The 21,779-nt window shown below is 43.9% G+C and overlaps 1 protein-coding gene across 1 annotated transcript in view; it reads left to right on the top strand.

The window, feature by feature from the left end:
* Eif5b (eukaryotic translation initiation factor 5B) overlaps positions 1-20,138 on the top strand; it is a 50,178-nt gene extending 30,040 nt beyond the window's left edge. Inside the window, exons 15-16 of the mRNA XM_076830677.1 lie at positions 10,601-10,762; positions 16,786-20,138. Coding sequence (XP_076686792.1) covers positions 10,601-10,762; positions 16,786-16,893 — 270 coding nt within the window. The 3' untranslated portion in view covers positions 16,894-20,138. The remainder of the gene's footprint in view (positions 1-10,600; positions 10,763-16,785) is intronic.
* Positions 20,139-21,779: the final 1,641 nt, after the last annotated feature.

Below are 21,779 nucleotides of genomic sequence, written 5' to 3'. Positions count from 1 at the left end.
CTTCTGCTTGGGAATGGCGTGAATGCATTGGATTGTTGTGCGGTATAAGGGGTTCGCATAAATGGTAACATATTGTGGAGGAGTAATAGGAATGGGAATAGAGGTAACAGTGCAGGAGCAGTGCAACGGAAAGACATTAGAGTCGAGGGAAAATATCACAGAAAGAAAATCATAGAATAAAGTATCATGGAATAAATTGTGATAGGATAAATATCGCTGAAAAATATTTTTTGCTTTATCATTTTTGTGATATTTCTCTTCTAGCAACAGCTAGGGTAAAGGACCCAATTACTGACACCTAACTAATTACTGTCAGCTTAAGCTATTTTACTTAAAATAACAAATAAATAAACTATAGTATATAATCTATAGTATACATTATATGTATATAATATAATCTATATATATATATATATTTAGATTATATTATATATATATCTATAGTATAGATTATAGGTTTAATTATATAATTCTTTTTTTGTATCACTTTACAACGTTTATTTATTCGTTATTTTAAGTAAACTAGCTTAAGGCGACAGTAATTGGTTAGGTGTCAGTAATTGGGTCCTTTACCCTAGTACTAAAAATTCCGTTTGTTTAAATAATACATTCAAAAAACAGAGCGCAGCTATATATACATAGATTATATTTTATATATATATATATATAGTATAGATTATAGGTTGAATTACATAATTCTTTTTGTGAATGACTTTACAACGTTTATTTATTCGTTATTTTAAGTAAAATAGCTTAAGGTGACAGTAATTGATTGGGTGTCAGTAATTGGGTCCTTTACCCTAGTACTAAAAATTCCGTTTCTTTAAATAATACATTAAAAAAACTGAGCGCAACTGCATTCCTTATTAGAAAATACTCAATTTTGTCATTTATGCCACTCTCCTGCTCTAGTAGTTCCCAAGACATTCGACCAAATATGTTTCTCACGTCAGCGGATAAAAAAAAATACGTGTGACATGTTTTTGTGAGAGCTACAGAGGCGTGCAAAAGTTTCCAGCCAGCCGATACTCTCAATTTTTCTTCCAAAAGCAAAGTCTTTGGAAAAGAAACGAAGAAACCATCTGGCCCGGAACTTTTGCACGCCACTGTATTTTCTATCAAAGTCGATTGTCACTTCGATATATTCCCTCGTATACAGTGTGGACCGTTGAGAATTATCACGCTGAGTGTTTCCAGAAGCGTGGGAGCAAGATTACGAAAAATCGCACATTTTTTTAATAAAAATGTTGCGATTTTTCATACTTACGATATTTCTCTTACTTTCACGATTTCGGGGATATTCAAGGTGGTAAACCTTATTTGTTCACCCAGTATATCTACTTTCAACTTTAAAATTGCCGTTTCCACCAAACGATCGAAACAAAAATCTCGTGGCAAAAATGTCACAAAAAGTTCAATAGCCCAAGTTGACATTCGAATATTTCCAAATTCACCAAAAATTTCCGGCAAATTCTTTGCTACGTCTCTTTAGCTGTCTTCGGAGAAGGTGTTTACGGTCCACGGTTCTCGTTTACAGCAAGAAAATCAAAAATTTGATAGCAAAAGCTAGAACATAGTTTGTAGAGAGTATTAAAATTTCCGGGGTCGCAGGCGACCCCACGCTGTCGTTCCGGGGTCGAATAATCGGAAGCGTCCCATTCGCCAAACGCGTCAGATCAAAGGTGTATCGCGTGTCTGGCCGATGCGCGCCGCAGATTAGATATTAATTGAAAAATTAACGAGTGCACGGTTGGCGGACAGGACGACCGTGACGAGCGGCGATTATCGTTTCTCTTCCGTCGTCCGGTGGCTTCAGCTTCATTCGAGAACACTTTTTCCATCCGAGTGAGTGGCCGGTATACAAGTATCGATGTGTATCAAGGGGTTGCACCACCCTGAAAGTTTTGAAAACACGATTTTTTTTTCTTTGCATTTTCTTATTACGTAAAGTTTTAAGAATAATTTAAGTCATTGTAGACGCAAAAATCCCCCAAAATAGCCGAGTTATAGGCTTTCAACGAGGCGCGGATGTCGATATTCCGCAGCAAGTAGCGACCATTCTTCTTTTCTTTTTTTGCGTTTTTCTCGAAACTACATTTTCAAAGATGACCTGTCAAATATCTCCAAAACTATTTGTCCGATTGAGTTCAAACTTGGCACGCATATTCTTAATGGTATTATCTACGATGTAGCGTATCAGTTTTTCCATCCCATACCCCATTCGTATATAATTAATAGTTTAAATTCGTTTTCTCATGTGAAAAACGTATAATTTTTTTCACATTGCTGTCATTTGTGCAATAAATTTTTTCCTCTCAAATCCGTACGCTGCATCGTAGGTATTTTATTAAGGAACACGAAAATCATCGGGCTTTTGATTTCAGACGAACATGTTCGTTATAATTTGTTAGGTTAATCACGCGTGTAACAGCGAACGAGCTTCGCGGGAGAACGAATAACTCGGCCATTTTTTAATATTTTTGTACAGTATTTATACAATATATGCACTAATACCTGCTCTACCCATAAGAATAAAATAAATAATTTTCAACCTCACAGTATCAGTAAAAAAAATTCGTCCAGTTTCGAGCGCCTCAGTGTGGCGCAACCCCTTAAATCGTCGCGTGTAGAAGTGGGTGTTTCTCCCCGAGAAGTTTGAATGGAAATAATTTTGCTCCTTAACTATTTTCTTTCGTCGAGTGTCCGTGGCGTTTCTCTTCCAGCAATTGTCATTGCACCCTCCACCACAGAAAGAGGGTTGCCGCGATTGGCCAGTTTTATATGCACCGATCTAATATTTCCCGCAGCTTTGAAAATACCCCCGAGATTACGCAGGGGTGCTAGCGGAGGACAGAGGGGAGGGGGCGAGGGAATGGAGCACAAATATCAATTTGCGCGTGCACTCGAAGCAGCCACGCCGACGACGGTTGGCTGTTAGCCGCTCAGGCTCGTACGAACTATAAAGCTTTCTAAATCGGTGCGGCACACGAAAATAGACTTCCGGTTCCCCGTCTCGCGCGTTCGCCCTCCGCGCCCTGCTACCGAGTATGCCGACGCCCCCTCCCCGTCGGCGCCCTTCCTCCTTTTCTTCCTTTGCTCGGCGTTCCGCGGAAATCCTGTCGAACGGGGGTAACCGTGTAAATCGACACCCTTCTGCGAATCGGGCCCCCGTAGATGCGCCGTTCTACCGTGATCGATGGACCCGAGGATTAGATTAACACATTCCCTGCCAGGATCTGGGTAGGAACTAGGAGTGGAGGATACATTGATTGTTTTCTGTGTGCGGTAGCTGGTGGTAGGGGAGATAATGGATGCACTCGAGAGCGTGTGATAGAAGAGGTTGCAGTGTATGGGCGGGTGGTAGAAATGAAGTAAAATAAAGTAATAAACGGTTGGGGTGGTGCGTGGAAATCTGAAGTTTGATAAGGTGAATGTCCCAGTTTCTGCTCATTTAAGGGGGGTCAGTAGGGTCAGAAAAGGAACGATTCTTTGGGAATTTATTTCAGAAAGTGCATGCATATTTGTATGCAAAGGTTTTTGTATTCAGACGAGGAACACTTTAACAGGTTATTATATTATGCTTTGGTGTGAAAGTATTTATTTATTGCAAAATTACAACTGATTTCCCGAAATGGTTTTTGGATTCCGGTGGCCACGATCTCTTAAGAACCGTTTTCACCAATCTTTCTGAAACTTTGCAGGTATCTTCTAGACATTCAAATTTAGTCTTTAATCGAAGCATTTGTTATTCCAATGCATAGTTTTTATTTTGTGGATTAAGAATTAGTGTTTTTTTTTCAACGAAATACGATCGATTTAGCATCCACCATTTTGTCCCAGATTAATATTCTATAAAATGGAACGATTAAAGACTAAATAAACTATTGTACTACCTAAATCTACTTGGTTTTTTTTATTTTAGATAGCCCATATTAGTGGAAATATTTAGTGGAAATTTGCAGTCTGAAATTTTCTGCGCGGAGGATATTGTAATCGCCTGATAGGGAAAGCGTAAGAGAAATAAAATAGACTAAAAAACTAATTTAGGGGATGGTGCGTGGAAGTTTGAAGTTTGAAATTAGAAATTGGTAATAGAAATGAAGTAAAGTGAAAAAATAATTTAAAGGTGGTGCGTGGAAATTTGCAGTCTGAAATTTGCTGCGCGGAAAATATTGGAATCGCCTGATAGGAAAAGCATAACAGAAATAAAATAGACTAAAAAAATAATTTGGGGGGTGGTGCGTAGAACTTTGAAGTTTGAAATTAGAAATTGGTAATAGAAATGAAGTAAAGTAAAAAAATAATTTAAAGGTGGTGCGTAGAAATTTGCAGTCTGAGATTTGCTGCGCGGAAAATATTGGAATCGCCTGATAGGAAAAGCATAACAGAAATAAAATAGACTAAAAAATAATTTAGGGGGTGTTGCGAGGAAGTTTGAAGTTTGAAATTAGAAATTGGTAATAGAAATGAAGTAAAGTAAAAAAATAATTTAAAGGTGGTGCGTGGAAATTTGCAGTCTGAAATTTGCTGCGCGGAAAATATTGGAATCGCCTGATAGGAAAAGCATAACAGAAATAAAATAGACTAAAAAAATAATTTGGCGTTGGTGCGTGGAAGTCTGAAGTTTGAAATTACAAATTAGTAATAGAAATGAAGTAAAGTAAAAAAATAATTTGGAGGTGGTGCGTGGAAATTCGCAGTCTGAAATTTGGTGCGCGGAAAATATTGGAATCGCCTGATAGGAAAAGCATAACAGAAATAAAATATACTAAAAAACTAATTTAGGGGTTGGTGCGTGGAAGTTTGAAGTTTGAAATTAGAAATTGGTAATAGAAATGAAGTAAAGTAAAAAAATAATTTAAAGGTGGTGCGTAGAAATTTTCAGTCTGAAATTTGCTGCGCGGAGGAAGTTGGAATCGCCCGATAGACAAAGAAATCCAAAAGAATTTAGACTGCATTACAAAACCTCCCCCCATCTGCAATACCTAAATTAAAAACAAATTTCCACACCGTGCGAAATTCCTCGCGAACCAACTCAAAAAACCCCCGATCACTGCAAACTCCAAAAGGATGAAGAAGCTTCAATCGCAATTTAGCAATCAAGCGTTCCTCCCTCCTAATCACCGAGTACCTGCGCGAACGGAGCCTCGCGCCTCGACTCGGGTAACAAGTAATCAGTTTTTTGCCCCGCGCGATAAACCGATGGTATCAACGAGATAGAGAAGATAGCTTCTTCAGGCCGCGAGGATCGTGTATCGAGCGATGATCGAGCCGCTGGCATCGAGGTTAATCGGGCGCGTCCATTCGAGGACGTAGCACAGTCACTGGGAGAAGGATCGCCCGTAATTACTGTTAAGTCCGTGCTATTAGCTCAACATAAATATCCGTCGTTACCCTCCCCTGCCCGGACCCTCCCTCTTTCTATCCTGTCCGCGCGTCGCTGGAGAGCGCAGCGTGCGTTTTGTCCCGTCGCACGACCCACGGCGTGCTCCTGTCTGTTGGTCCGCGATACGCATTCTTCGAGTGCATCGGCTGCCGTTTGGCTTCGAGTCGCTTGACTAAACTTAGACCCATTCAAAGCGACCGCTCTCGAAGTAGGCGCACGCGGGACGGGGGCGTTTCGTGGCACGTTTCTCGCTGGCCGTAAACAGGGGGGTCGGGCTCGGAAACAGAGAGCTCTTGCCTCTGGAACTTGTCCCGAGACAGCGGGACATTTATTGATTGTGATATCTATCGACGGTGTGGGTCCATAACACGGGGGAATGAAATATAAAATTGCAGTACGCGTGTAACAAGTAGAAAAAAAATAGGTAGAAAAGAGAACGGAGCGATTATTTACTGCGGAAAATTAATTCCATGAAAATCCACTGAATACTCGTTTATGATCTTTGCACAGGTAAGCAGCATAATCGACCTACGATTCACAGAATATAATGGGGTATAGAGTATATGTATACTAAAGAATAGTAAGGTTCCTCAAAAGGAAGATAGAAGCAGCGTTGCTAGGTTCGAGGGAAAAAGGGAATAGTAGCATACTTATTGAACTAGTGACGTTATGACGCATACTGTAGACAACTGGAGGGAGTGACAGATAGTAGACGTCACTCGAGTCACGTGATGCAAGTGAGGTAGGTGTAGAGTGGTAGTGGGGCAACGTGACGTCATAGTATTCCCCTCGGTGGGGATGTCTCCTGGCAACGCTGGTGACGCAGTAGGGAGGGGGGAACACACCATGGCAACATAGCACGACGCGCGAAAATCGTATTCGAGCTATTTTGACGTACGTGACGTCACGTGACCTTTACTTTGAAGCCTTGGCAACCCTGGATAGAAGCGTGACAACATCGCGGTTCCTAAATCCAGTGGAGAGGATGCCAAGCTCCGCCCACTTCCCCGCCTACTGTTTGCGCATGCGCGCTAGCCACCTCACTACCGCCCGATCTACTTGTAGCGATGTTTTCCGTAGAGCGGATTACAGCTACAGTGACAACTAAATCAGCCACTACGCCAAGCACTCTACGATGGTGCTCTATCGGCGGACAATGACTGGCTGAACGTGCGTTTCGAAGCCCACGCTGAAAGAGCGTATATGCCCACACGCTCGGCCGCAGCCTGCCCGGAGACGAAATCCACGACGTTCGCCCCCTTACAACGTCCTCTTCCATATTCTTCCCGGCTCCTCTCTGCCGCGTTACTTTTATGGTGCTGCGACCGTCCGATTTTCGACACTCTTCGGCCTCCTACCAGGCGGCGTCACCATACACACATAATTGCATCGCGCCTACCCGAGAAAGTGTGCGTACACCCGTTTCGTTTCCATCACGCCTCCGAAGCCGCGGTCCCTTCGCCTTCCTTTCGCCACTTTAACGCGAGCGACGCCTTTTCCGCCGAGCAAACGACATTTCCGCCCGTTCTTCGTCCCGCGTAAGTGCTGCCGCTTCTATTTTTCGCGGTGCAGAATCGTGGCTTGGGAAACACTTCTTCCAAGCAGACCAGAGAAAAGGCCACAGGGGACCTTTTCCTCGTGAAACGTGGACGTAGTTTCAGCAGAGTAGATGGCACGTGGACGAAGTTTCAGCAAACTAGATGGCACGGGGGCGGAGCTTCACCCCCTCCCTGGTGCACGGCTCCGCGTTGCCTAATTGCTCGACACTTTAAATACCTTTTATGAGGAAACGTCACGTATGGTCCTTCTTGAAGCTCCGATGGGGAGCGGAAGGGTTGTTCCTTAGAATCGGTAGGAATTGGAAAAATTGATCTTCCTTTTCATTTTCTCTGCCAGTGAATTATTTTAGTGAGTTCAGCTTGATCCTTCTATGCCGTTCGTTTCCCCCGCTCTGAAAGTTTCCTCGGTCAGCCCGCTATCGCCACTTTCCTCGCGTGTATCGCACCGCGTCGCTGATTAATACCGACGTTTGTCGCCCGATATATCCGGTTATTAGCGCCGGCTCATTCCGACCAGAACACAGCCCTCGACCAACCAGAAAATATTTGGCTTCCTGCGCTAATTGGACAATGGAAGGAGCAAAGATTGCCACGTGGACGCGCGAAAACAGGCTGTCAAACGAAATGAAGAGAATCTTCCTATATTATTGTACCCATTAAGCTTCGGTTTTTTTTCTTCAATTTTTGGGGTTTTCAAAGAAGGAAGGATTCGACTGGTTTGAATCTCTTCCACAGTCTCACGACTTTCCCTAAACTGCGATTTTTATTATTTATTTATTTACGGGTAATCCCTTTGGATTGGTTCATAAGTGGCGCCCCGTTGGTTTCGATATTAATAGAGTTGAGAAAAGAGTAACTTCGGAGTGTTGGCGTTGGGGGAGTTGGTAACACGCCTAACAAGGGAAGATCTCGAACCCGAAAATTCAAAAAATTCTGAAACTTTGTGGATGTGTAGGGAATTTCCTCCTGATTACAACGCAATTTTTTTGCTGCCCAAAATCACACTAAGGGGGTGAAATTAACCCCTGAAGATTCGGCTATTTTTCCATTTTATTTTCTAACTCGCAATCTGTAAGAGATAGAAAAGAAATTTTTGTATGAAAACTGTAAATTATTCCTGAAAAAAATTCTTAAAAATGGCTTACTTTTCCGGCCAGCATAGTGGTGTTCTCCCTTAAGGTACGTTACAATGGAATCCAAAAGTTATTCGATTGTCGTGGAGCATATTTCCCCGATACAACAAAGGTTGAAATTGTATGGAAAAAAATATGGATTATGCTGTTTCATAATTATTAAAACATCCAGTTCAGATTTCATTATTAATATTTTTGTTTATAACTTTTTTCTAATCGTTTAAACAATTGATAAAACTTTTACCACTTGACAGATCTAATTAAAAGAAGTAACTTTTGTCTTGAAATTTCTTTTCTATATCTTACAGATTGCGAGTTAGAAAATAAAATGGAAAAATAGCCGAATCTTCAGGGGTTAATTTCACCCCATTAGTATAATTTTGGGCAGCAAAAAAAATTGCGTTGTAATCAGGAGGAAATTCCCTACATATCCACAAAGTTTCAGAATTTTTTGAATTTCCGGTTTCGGGATCTTCCCTTGTAAGTAGCACCCAGAGGAGACCCGCGGATCTCGGGTTCGAATCCCATCGCCCGAGGTTCGCTTTTTCTTCTACACATTTAGCTGCTGTTAATCCCACGGAAACTACGAAGAAAGCAAACCCTCACCCATGGAGTGCCAGCGACCCGAGAAAAACGTGAGCGTTGCTCGGCGATCGGGTTATCCCTAATTATTCGTCGTTTCAAAACACAAGCGTCAATCCGTGCGTGTCTCCGCGCCAAGTCGCGTCCGGGTTTGTCGCCCACTTGGCGCTGGCTCTTGCAGCTGCAGGTGGTGTTACCGCAATAACAAGACTCTTAAGCGACATGCACGGGCTTTCTTGCCTCTGCGCGCCATTCTATAGGGTGCTCCAGAATCCAAAGAACCTCGTTGATAATAAAACCGACGATGGGTACCTCGAACTATTCTCCAAGCTACGTTCGAGTTACAAGAGGCACGCAAATTACATTCGTCGGTTTGAACGTAGTTTCTCGTCGTGGCGTTTGATCGTTGTGGATGGATGGAAGGTGAAAACGGTGGAAAAACTGCGAGGCCACTCCGTGTAAGTCGGCCCACAAGATCCAGGCGGCCTACGTGCGCGCGTACATACGACTGCCTACTCGGTCCATCGATCCTCGACGGTATTCAGCGACGGAGAGCAAGCGGGTACCTACGTCCAAAGCGGCCCTGACGACGCGCAATGCTCAGGTACTCGGTTTTCTCTCGACTTCCGGCCGCGGAATGGAATGCATAGGCGGAGCTATGCCCACGCAACGAGACACACGACGCTCGTCGATCGAGAGAAAAGACAGCCGGCCTGCGAAACCGTGCGAGCCAGGGAAAAATCTGGCGATCGCTTTCGAAACTTTGCGAGGGACTCCGGCTTGCGATGGGGATCCTTTGATTTCGACAGGAGGGCATCGCGAAGTGGAAATCAAAAATCAAAAATATAATTTGTCTGCATTTTGTATTGGGGTATATACAGTGGCGGACGAGAGAAAGTTTGCTAAGTGACGTGTTTCGTCGATTTGAGAAAAAAATTGCAATTAGTCGGAAAATAATTTGTTCTCAAAATGACGGAGCACGTCACTTAGCAAACTAATCCTTCTAGCTTCTAAAAAAATAACTCCTGTCGTTTCGACCAATTCTAAGAAAGTTATAAGATTTTAAAAGTTGCAAACTTTCTTTCGTCCGCCACTGTAAGTAAATAAATTTTTTAAATGATGAATCTAGATTTGAGCAGAAAAATTAACAGAAAAGGGCCATTTTTTATGTGTTATTTACACGAATTGAATCTTTTGGAATTTGATGTTGTAGCTGAGTTGTTCATTAAATAATGCACAAGTTTGTCGGGTAAATAGTTTTTGTGTCTGTAATGCTTTTTGAGATATTCGACTAAACAGGCTTCTGAACCTCAGTGAGGGCTGTTTTCACCCCTTTGACTTTAGATTATTTGGCGAATAAAGTTAATTTTCCTTCAACAATAATTTTTTTGTAATAACTTTTATTCATTAGACGATTTTTTTTTTCATTAACATTTTTCCCATCTCTGACTGGATGATGGTAGTTAGAAAACATGCAAGTGAAATTTTTTTATTAGACCTACTTTGTACCAAAGCTAAGATCGCTACTTTGAGATGTTCCCTTATGAGTTTCTCCTGGATGAACTTTGAGGGAAGGTTTGGAAGAAGCTTGGGGTTGAGGAGCTGATAACGCTTGGAGATACTGATGGGTTTGGAAATGGTCCATCTAGGAATATTACTGGAATCTTGAAAATTTCGGAAGACTTGATACTGCAGATTTTGAAAATTTCTGAGACATTAGACTCGTTTGGCAAATACTTTCAACGCGATGGAAGTCACCCTCCCTTCGTTCGATTAGAGATTATTCTGTCCAAATTTTGAACAGAAAATATATATATATATAAAAGATTCAAAACCCATGGTGGATATAAGTAGAGAAGACAAATGCCATTTACTTCGAAAGCCTGAATTTGAGATTTTTTAGAAATAACAGTTGCATCTGTTTGCTCTGGATCTTTCAGTTCGTGGATTTGGGCATGGTCACAACCATAGAGTATAATCACAAGCCGGTGGAGTCGGCGAGGAAGGGTCAAGAGGTCTGCGTGAAAATCGAGCCGATACCTGGAGAGGCGCCGAAGATGTTTGGCCGTCATTTCACCGAGAAGGACTTCATGGTCAGCAAGGTAAGCTTTTAACGAATTATTCAAAGAATATTTATTCAAAAAATTTCTCAAAAGTGAGGGGATTGTTTTGTCCATTTTTTTTGGTCCCACGATTTTGGGACTGAATTTTGCCAAATACTACCTAAAGATGAAACATCAACCACAGCAAATTTTCCAGCTGAGTCACGTTAATGAATTTTGAAAATTTGTTGTGATTGATGTCTCATCATAAGGTACCATTTGGCACCAAATTTAGTTGCAAAATCGTGGGGTCAAAAACGGGCCACTTCTTGGCTCATTCTTTGATAAAATGTTCAACCGACTAAAACGTTCCACTTCCGTTCTAAAGAATGAACGAACACGTGGACCTCGGGGTCTTCGCGAATAACGGTCCCAAAAAAAAAAGGAAAATTTAATTTCCCCACCATGGAGGTCTGTCGAGATAAAATTCAAAAGCGAACGTTTCAGCGTTTTGTTGAGGCAGCTGGCCCCGAAGGAATTCGATCGACAGGTGGCTGGGTCCCTGATCGATATGAAATTTCGTTAAGAGAAGTGACGTTTCGTCTTCGCTCGCCTGTCTGCCCCCTCCGGTAGGCGATTCGCATAGCTTCGCAGTTTCATCAAAATCAGCGGCCGAGCGAGACGGAAACGATCCTCGTTAGTATGCGAGGCTCCGGTCGAAAAAGGAAGATGCACATCCGGCAACGATCGGGCCCGTCCACCGTCGACTTCCGCTGTTCGCAGAACCTCCCGTTTCTTTCTTCCCTCCCCACCCCGACCCGTCCTTCCACGCCTCGTTCTTTTCCGCCTTCCGCTTTGGATGTCGACTACGAATCGACGAGCAGCGTGTATGCTTTAATGGAAGGAAGAGGCTAGGATGCTCCTTCGGGGCCTTGGCCTTGATAGGTCAGAGAAGCTCGAGTCTGAGTTAAACTTGACTTATATGTATGAGGTTTATGTGGGACAAATCTAGTGGGCCTTGGGGCGCGGAGCAAGGGGGCCATCGATTTTCACTCCGTTTGGTTAGGTGGTGAGGAGTATTGAGATGCGAAGGAGCTTAGACAGTGGAGGGGATAGGGCCCAGTGAGTCCCCAAGTGTACAGTTTTCCAACTCTGGAGTTTGTGAGGAATATGAAGATGAAATGTGTGAATTTCATTTCATTTAGACGTATTGGGATGCGAAGGAGATTGAAAGTGGAGGGGATAGGGCCCAGTGAGTCCCCGAGTGTACAATTTTTCAACTCCGGAGTTTGTGAGAAATATGGAGATGAAACGTGTAAATTTAATTTCATTGAGGCGTATTAATATGAGATTAGACAGTGGAGAGGATAGGGTCCAGTAAGTCCCCACGAGTAGTACTTCAACTCTAAAGTTTGTTAGGAACATGCAGATAGTTTGAAAATAGTATCCTAGTTGCCTTTCATTTCGTTGAGACGTATTCGTTTGGGAGGATGATTGAAAAGTAGATGGGATAGGGGCCAGTGAGTCCCCAAGTGTACAATTTTTCAACTCCGGAGTTTGTGAGAAATATGCAGATGAAACGTGTGAATTTAATTTCGTTGAGGCGTATTAATATGAGATTAGACAGTGGAGAGGATAGGGCCCAGTAAGTCCCCAAGAGTAATACTCTAAAGTTTCTTAGGAACATGCAGATAGTTTGAAAATAGTATCCTAGTTGCCTTTCATTTCGTTGAGAAGTATTGGTTTGGGAGGATGATTGAAAAGTAGATGGGATAGGGGCCAGTGAGTCCCCAAGCATAATTCTTCAACACTGGCGTTCGTGACACATGTGAACACATACATTTTGAAAACAGTGTCCTACTTACATCCTCCTTCCACATCCTAAACTTCACACCAAGTCTTATAAACCCCCCGTGCATTCGATGTGAAGTTTTCACTCCAAATTCAACTTCACGAAACCTGCACGGCCCTCCCGTCAATCGAGCGGTTTAGCGTATGTAACAAGATCGACAGTGGGCCACTGTTCGCCCACAAGGAGGCGCAGCGGTGTACACCGTTTTACATGTTCGGCGTCCCAGCAGTGTCAACTCTTCTTTCCTCCCACTCCGCGTTTTCCGGTTGTGTGTACTCGCGCGCTCGAGCACAGCCGGAGGGAGAGAGAGAGGACGCCGCGTAGGCACACAGGCTCGTCCCTGCTTCGGCGTCTTTGTATGGCCCCAAGGCGAGCGGAAGTCGTCGTTACCGTTCGCTTCGTAGAATCGATTCTACGGAATTGCCTTGTTCCCACGATGATTTGTGGAGGGACGATTCCGCGCGCGGAATTCGCGCTCGCGACACTCCCCCTCCGTGCTCCCGTCCCCTCATCCGTGGTACCAGCATCGAGCGAGTTTCCGCTAATTTTAGACGACGGAGGATGTCTGAGGTTGTTTGGAGGATGTTTGGGGGCAAGTAGAGGAGGTGGCTAGATAGCTCCCCAATTTTTTTTTCGGGGTAGTTTTGTGTGGGGAGGATGCGGTGTTTGGAGGTGGAACATTGGCCTTCAGAAATTGGGAATTTATTACAATTAGATACTGTCTTTCATTTGGAGCTGTGTGGTTAAATAGCTGTTGAATTTTTTATTTGGGGTGGTTTTGTGTGGGGAGGATGCGGTGTTTGGAGGTGGAACATTGGTCTTCAGAATTTTGGAATTTATTAGGTACAATTACTGTCTCTCACAGAAAGTAGTAGGAGCTTTCATTGGAGCTGGTTAGGCAGAGGAAGTGGTCCTCCTGCTAAATGCTCCGCTACTCGCACCGAGTCATCTTTACCAGAATTCTAAATTGCTCGTTATTTCCAAGTTCTCATACGGAGATGTAGCTGCAGTGAAACAGTACATATGAAGGGCAAGAGGGAAAAACTCTGAATGTCCATTTTTCGCGATTTATAGCATATTTTGTTGGTGGCAACTGGGACTACAGAACTATCGAATCAGAAAGGATCACAAAGTTCAATTACCCCCGTAAGACAACGTTAAAGTTTTGGTATACTGTTTAAAAACAGGAAATGTTCACTCTGCACTGGAACAAAACACGGAATGTCTTTGCCCAAGTACAAGCTTCTGTTTTCAATGTAAAACAAGAAATTATTTAAGAAGAAAATTATATAAGAAAATTAAATTTATTGAACCTTGTTTCTTTACTGATGGACTACAGTACTAAAACTTAATTTTTCCAAAGACGTTGTTTTGTGGCATTTCCTGTTTTGCTGCCCCCTTACCCTTCATACGTAGTCTCATTCCCTTCAAATTCGATATCAACTCAATTTCGATACTCCACTCCACTCCCAATGATCCTCGGTGCCTCCCTGACTCCCAAACTATCCAATTTTCAATATTAAGGGGTCATGCTCAGTCAGGAGGTCGAAAAAAGGGGTGGTCTTTGGAAATTTTTTACTCAAAAGCTATACCACATTTCTCAAAAAATCTTTTTTCCTTTTAAGGATTGCATCTAGTACCGTGCATCGTAATTTTTTTATTTAAAAATATTTATCAATAACTAAGTTATTGTCCATCACTCGAAGGTTCTGTAAAAGAAAAGGCTTCTGCGGTGACCACTGCTGCTCGAAAGTCGATCATCTAAAATAAAAAATTCAAAAGAATTTTCTTATTATATTATATTGTCTAGTATTTGAACGAAGGCTTTTTTTATCCGATGCTTAGTTTTCTTTTAATTCACGAAAATCAGGCACGATTTATGATAAAAATTGAAACTTTTACTTTAAACATCAGCCATTTTTTCCCAAATCAATATTTCGAAGAAACCTTCGTTCAAATACTAGATAATATAATATAATAAGTAAATTCTTTTGAATTTTTTATTTTAGACGATCGGCTTTCAAGCAGCAGTGGTCACCGCAGAAGCCTTTTTTTTAGAGAACCTATCGAGTGATGAAGAATAACTTAGTTATTAATAAATATTTTTAAATAAAAAAAATACGATACACAGTACTAGATGCAATCCTTAAAAGGAAAAAAGATTTTTCGAGAAATGTGTTATAGCTTTTGCGTAAAAAATTTCCAAAGACCACCCTTTTTTCGGCCTCCTGACAGAGCATGGCCCCTTAAATCTACTATCCTGGAAGTCCCTGCGCAAGCAAACCCGCCCGAGGTATCCACAATCAGATTGCATCGAGCATCGAAACTCGCCGAGCCATCGAACTCGCCAGGGACTTTATATCCAAGCTTCGGCAAAGGTCTCTTCGGAGGACCCTCTGCTGATCGTGCAATATTACGCGGAGATAGAGACGAAAGTAGAAAGAGACCGAGAGCGAAGGAGTTAGGGGTGTCTGCATGCATGCACACGTGCAGGACGAAGACAGAGTTGTGATGTGACAGAGGGAGAGAGAGAGAGAGTGAGAGAGGGGGAGAGAGAGTGGCAAAGAATTACACACGGAGGGAGAGCTGCATGTGACGCGTGTGTATGTGTGAAAGAAGGAGCGAGAGGGAGAGAGGAACTAAGGGGTAGGAGTGGACGGAAGGGAGGGAGTGAGAATGAGAGGGAGAGGGGAGAAGTAGCAGGGGCGTGGCGGGAGGCAGGCGTCCTCAATAGCCGCGTAAAACCACCATTGTGACCGATCCATGAATGAAACGGGACTTCCGGCCGGGAGTGGGGGCGGAAACAGTTGTAAAGCGTTACGTTAGTGAATGGACCCGTGTGTGGAGGCGCGCGCGAGCGCGGGCATGCGCCTGTCCTCGCGAAAACCGATTCAAGGAAATTATTCGTAGGCGAGGAGAGGACGATCGATGCGGGAGAGCGGTCCTACTGGCTCTCCGACCTGGCGCATTGACAATTTCCCTCATCCCCCTCCCCCCTTTCTCACTTCCTTGTCGATAGTTTTGCTAAAGGGGATCCTTTGTATTCGAGTACATCTATGTCGGTTTCTCCTTTTCCCGCACTTGGAGTGTCACGTGCGAGCTTTGAGGGTAGTGGTAAGTTTGAATAATAGAGTAGTGGTGGAGGGATATATTCTATATACATTCTAGTTCTTAGGGTACTAAATTTCTCGAAAATTTTCTCAAATTAAATTCAAGAGAGTTCACAAAGTTGGAAGCTCCAAGTTCCAAGTTCTTTGAATTTCTTAAACACTTTCTCAAACTAAATTCAAAGAAAGACCGCAAAGCTGAAAATTCCAAGTTCCCTAAATTTCTCAAAAATTTGTTCACTCTGAATTCAAAGAAAGTCCACAAAGTTGAAAGTTCCAAGTTCCCTAAGTTTCTCTAAAAATTTCTCACTCCAAATTCAACGAAAGTCCGCAAAGCTCCGAGTTGCCTAAGTTTCTCAAAACCTTTCTCACTCTAAATTCAAAGAAAGTCTACAAAGTTGAAAGTTCCCTAAGTTTCTCAAAAAATTTCTCACTCCAAATTCAAAGAAAGTCCACAAAGCTCCGAGTTGCCTAAATTTCTCAAAACCTTTCTCACTCTAAATTCAAAGAAAGTCCACAAAGTTGAAAGTTCCAAGTTCCCTAAGTTTTTCAAAAACTTTCTCACTCTAAATTCAAAGAAAGTCCACAAAGTTGATAGTTCCAAGTTCCCTAAGTTTCTCAAAACCTTTCTCACTCTAAATTCAAAGAAAGTCCACAAAGTTGAAAGTTCCAAGTTCCCTAAGTTTCTCAAAAAATTTCTCACCCCAAATTCAAAGAAAGTCCACAAAGTTGAAAGTTCCAAGTTCCCTATGTTTCTAAAAAATTGTCTCACTCCAAATTCAAAGAAAGTCCACAAAGCTCCGAGTTGCCTAAATTTCTCAAAACCTTTCTCACTCTAAATTCAAAGAAAGTCCACAAAGTTGAAAGTTCCAAGTTCCCTAAGTGTCTCAAAACCTTTCTCACTCTAAATTCAAAGAAAGTCCACAAAGTTGAAAGTTCCAAGTCCCCTAAGTTTCTCAAAACCTTTCTCACCCCAAATTCAAAGAAAGTCCACAAAGCTCCGAGTTGCCTAAACTTCTCGAAACCCTTCTCACTCTAAATTCAACGAAAGTCCACAAAGTTGAAAGTTCCGAGTTCGAAGTTCCTCAATCGTTACCAACAACGGTCCTCTTTCTCTGTTCCAGATAAGCAGGCAGAGTATAGACGCGTGCAAGGAGTACTTCAGGGACGACCTGGTGAAGACCGACTGGCAGCTGATGGTGGAGCTGAAGAAGCTCTTCCAGATACTCTAGGATCCACTGAGCACGGTAGCAGAAAGGTTGACGACAGACCATCGGCTAGCCCACGCTCGGGCCAGGTCCGCGATCGACGACGAGGCCCCGAGCCCCAACGGATCCTTCTCCGGTCATCGTTGTCGATCGCTCCATCGATTTGTAATATATATATACGTCGAACTTCCCGATCCCTCTGTGTCGTTCTCTTTGATATTAACGCAGGCAGCCCCGCGACCCCCGAAGAATTCTTCGTGCCCCCCCCCCCGTCGATAGGAAATTAACAGGGAATTCAGGAGCCAGGGATATTCAACGAATCATCGACATAACGAATTGCACGGCGATTATTTTCCGAGACGAGTCGACGCCCCCGCGCACAGTCCCTTGACGAGTCTAGACGCCGCCGAGCCAGCGCGTAATGTACAGTTTCTGTTTTCGTTTTAGCTAATCACCGCAGTAGGGGCGTGAAATCCAAGAGCTTCGCAGTACTTAAGTTCTCGCCGGGAGCGCGACGAAAGCCGCGGCCAGGAAAGGAGCAGAGTAATCGAGTCGCTTAGCGCGCACGTACGTTTAAGCGTCAGCAGTGTCTTAGGAGCCCGCGAGAAGCGGGGCGGATCTCGCGGTAGTGGTTAGAGGGTTCAGCGCGTCGTTCCGGAGGAACAGTCGAATAGGAACTGGAACAAAGTAGCACAACAGCTTGTCATTATCGCGCCCATTTATATATACATGTACCGAGTCACGCGTCGAACTGAGCATGCAGGGTAGAGGGAACGGGGCCTCGAGATGAATTTTCACGGGCCGAAGCGTCTCCGAATCTCCAACGGTCTTAATTTTTAATCGACAGCCGCGGATGTTGGGGAGAAGTGGGAGGGGAAGGTCCTCGACGCCTCCTAGTTCCCGGCGATCGACCAGCCGACGGGGCTCCCTCGTCCTCCGTGTCGCCGCCGCGAACAAGGCGGCGGCTGTTCGAACGAAAAAGGGACACTTCCGCCTCCTCTCTTTCTCCTCTTCCTGCGGATTCCACCGCAACGATTAACCCCCTTCGCCGCCCCCCCCCCCCCCCACTCTGCCGCCGCCTCCTCCCACGTTTTTGCGTATCGATCTTACGTCACACGCTCCGGTTTCCTTGCTCGCGCGACAGGCCAACCGCTCGTGCAATATCTTCCTCGAGTTTGCTGGCTTACGCTGCTTTTTTACCTTCTACATTTTTCTGGGGTAGGAACGCAGGCAAGGGGAATCGGTGGTTTGGATGTTGGGAGGGGAGACGACACATCACATGGGTAGTAATTTTTTTGTTTAGCTAGTTGAGGTGCTTGGCTATCATTGTTTGTAGCGGCACTCAAGTGGGGATTGACTTGGTTCGATCTTTTTAGGCAATTTGAGTGCAATAATTGTGGGACGTAGTAATTTTTACAGAGAGTGTAGGGAAAGGCAGTGGAAGGTACTTTAACACTTCTCCTGGCGTCGCACAGTGGTCCGGAATTAAGAATTTGGTGGCGTTTGTGTATATCTTTTCAATTATAATATATATCGGATTGAAATTTGGCGGAAAAATGGGGAAGAATTATTATCCTGTTTTGAAGATATATAACTTAATATTTTTTATGGCCACTTAATTATGCTCTTTTCAATTTTTTAAAGTTAATTTTTATAAAAACAATTCAATGCACTTTATTTGGAACTCTTTTCAGTGGTTTAAGTCACATTTTGGGGAAACTTTTTGTACCCAAGTTATTAGGAAAGACGGATACTAGGGGAAAGTAGCCAAATTCATTTTTATTTAAATTAAAGAGCACTCTTGTGCGATAAAAAATCGTGTTTTATTGGTAACTAATGTAAAGAATTTATTAAAGAATAATGCTGACTGCGGTAAAAGAAAATTTGCGAGATTCTTTACACTAACAGAGTTATGCATCAAGGGAACAATTTTCTCCTATTTTTGGCGCAAATTTCCTCCCAAAATCTTTTATAGTTCAAAGGATATCGACAAGTATCACCAAATTCCTAACTCCAGACCACTGTGCGTGTTTCTGTGATATGGTTACATACAGTAAATTCTCGTTATAAGCTCCGCGCTCGGAGCCGGCGGCGAGCTTACAACGCGTAGCGTCGACTATTCGACTCCTTCGTCCCCTGTCGCTCACTCTCGGGTTCTCTCACACCCGAGGTGTTCCAAGAAACGGTAGGAATAGCGACCGAGCATACAACGCACAATCTAAACGAGCTTATAACGAGAATTCCCTGCACCTACGCTTTAGTTCGCCATCTTCAGGCATGATTTACAAACCGACAGACGCCACTGACTCGTCAGACAACGACTTCGCACAGCACGGCAGAATAATTGATAAAGATTTCTCGGGACGTTTTCAGGAGTCGTTCTGGCGTTTAATCGATAACGACTTCTAGCTTCCGATGCGGGCACCAGCGAGCCACGAATTCATACCCGGCGCTCGCGACGATATTCTCTGAAAAAGCATCGAAAGCACTAACCCAATGTTCACCGTGGAAAACAACCGAAGCATGGATGGAGTGTGCTTTCCACGCTTTGTACGGAACTATTTTTTGGCAGAGGCAGTCGCGTGGAAGGGGCATTCTTCAACAATACCACGCGCCATTTAAAGTGTTGAAGTACTAGTATACAGTGGAAGGTATTGCAGGGAACCCATCGCACCTGTACTGCGCGTTACAGGTGTCAGGGATCGCGAATCCTCCCCAGTTCCTCCGCGCAGTTCGTCATAACTGAAACCGTATAAAAGAAAGGAAGAGCACAAAACAGTGACAATTACGTCGACGAATTCGCCGAGGTCACGACGGATAGACTCGTGTCCGACTGTCGCGCGGTGCTCACGATCGATTCGTGGAAGCAGAAGCGTGTCTCGCATAAAGTCCCCAGACGTGTTTCCGGTTTCGTTGTTCACGAGAATGCTCGTGCGAGGAAGAGGCGCTAGAGAGAGAGAGAGAGAGAGAGTGGGAGAGAGAGAAAGGTAGAGAGAGAGAGAGAGAGCGTGCAAGAGTGGAAGAAAGGTAGAGAGAAAGAGAGAGATAAACATACGCGAAAGGTAGAATTGTATAACATATTATTAGAGGAGGATGAAAAGAGAGAGGGGATATTATATATAAATATATATATATATATATATATAAATACACATTTACGGAGAGCCTCATGTGTTTTGTATATGTACTCACTTTGTATAAGAGATAATCGAGCGAATTATCGCGATGAAAATAAAGACTACACAAGTTTAACAAGAAAAGAAAAACAACTGACCAGACACTTGCACTCGAGTGTATCAGCGTAACCTTCTTCCTGTTTTTGTTTTCGCCACTCGGCGCGTACGGTGTCACGAGGTTCTCCAGATGAAATAACAGGCACGATCGACCATCGGCATTCCTCCGCGCTTTTCAACCGGCCCTCACGCTCCTGAACACACCGTGCTCGCTCTCCTCTCCTCCGGAATCATTACGTTACAACGTCGAATGATTCGCCCAGCGTTTACCCCCCCCCCCCCCCGCCAGCTGTCGCCGCGGAAGTTAACGACTCTCGGACGAAGTCGCGGAAAAATTGTTTTAGGTGGACTTCTATCGGGTGCAAGTAAAATCAAGCATCATGCTCATTCAGTGGCGCACTCGGGATTTCATCTTGGGGGAGCCGAGTTCAAGGGGTAAAAATATGAAAATTTATTTACAGAATAAAATCGAGTTTTCTTGTTTGTTTGTTTTTTTCAAAGCTCTTGAATCACTGCAGTCGTGGTTAGTTTAATCTCCTTTTTCTTTTGGGGGTGCTAGAGTCACTACTGTTCCCATTTCTTCCCAAGGAGAATTAAAATTTCTTAACAAACACCAAAAAAGATTCCCCGTCGCGAAGTTTTAAAGCGTTCATCCCCTGTTTGTCCTGAATTTTATTTATGTCTAAATCTCTTCTGTAATCCTTCGACAGAAATTAATACTCTCTTTTTCACAGAATTTCATTTTCCCCCGATCGAAGCGAAATTGGAGCCGCCCTGAGAATATAAAAGAAGAAGAAAGCCCGCGGAGAGTAACGAGGCTGGAAGCGAGTCGGAGCGACGGAATACCGGAAGGCAAGCGAAGTACGACCGCCGAATCCGGAATACTTAAAATTCCCCGGCGTCGGTGCAGGGGGTGGTAGAAGAGATACCATGTCTCATTAACTTTTTAATGGTAGGTATAACTGTTCCGCTTCCTTCTCGCCAGCGGTGGATCGGTAAATTTGAAATATAATTAGCAGAGGAGCACGAAACGAGGCTATCGTCGGCGTTGCGCGCGCACAGGAAGCGCATCCGTGGCGTACGAGAGCACGGTCGCGATGCGCTCACGGTTCCTTTTCCCCTCCCGTCGCAGCACGGCCGTCGGGGCTCCTCTCCCCGATCGAACGCCGCCGTCTCCGTCTTCTCATCGGGCCCGCGTTCGTCGGTATGTATATACATCTCCAAACCGAGCGGGCACTTATGTAAGCCCGTTTAATCGCTTTACCAAAGCTGCGCTCGCCTTCTACACGTATTTACTACGCGGCCAGCGTAAGTGTGCGCGCTCATTTCCTCCGGGCCCCCCTCCCCGCGGCCGACATGGCCCCCTCCGTTCACCGATACCAGTATCGCGAGTCATCGATACCGCCTGTTGCGTCTCGTGGCAACGTTCGGGGATGGGAGCGAGCCGTGGTGAGTCTGAACAAATTGAAGAGGGAAAAAGAGAATAGTGGTTCGCTCCAAGATCGAAATTACGATTGTAGAGTTGTAGGTTAAGGTGCGAATCCGCGAGGAGACTTTAGATGGGACTTTTCTATCAAGAGTTAATAGTCTCGGTAGCGACTAAATGGAAACGAAATGGGAATTGTTATGAGAGATGAGATTTTTGAAAATATATCGTGGAACTTGTCTCGTGGAGCA

Source organism: Andrena cerasifolii, chromosome 2 (assembly GCF_050908995.1).
Source record: "Andrena cerasifolii isolate SP2316 chromosome 2, iyAndCera1_principal, whole genome shotgun sequence".
NCBI lineage: Eukaryota > Metazoa > Arthropoda > Insecta > Hymenoptera > Andrenidae > Andrena > Andrena cerasifolii.
Note: the sequence above shows the minus strand (reverse complement) of the source record. Positions and strands in the feature narration are given on the sequence as shown.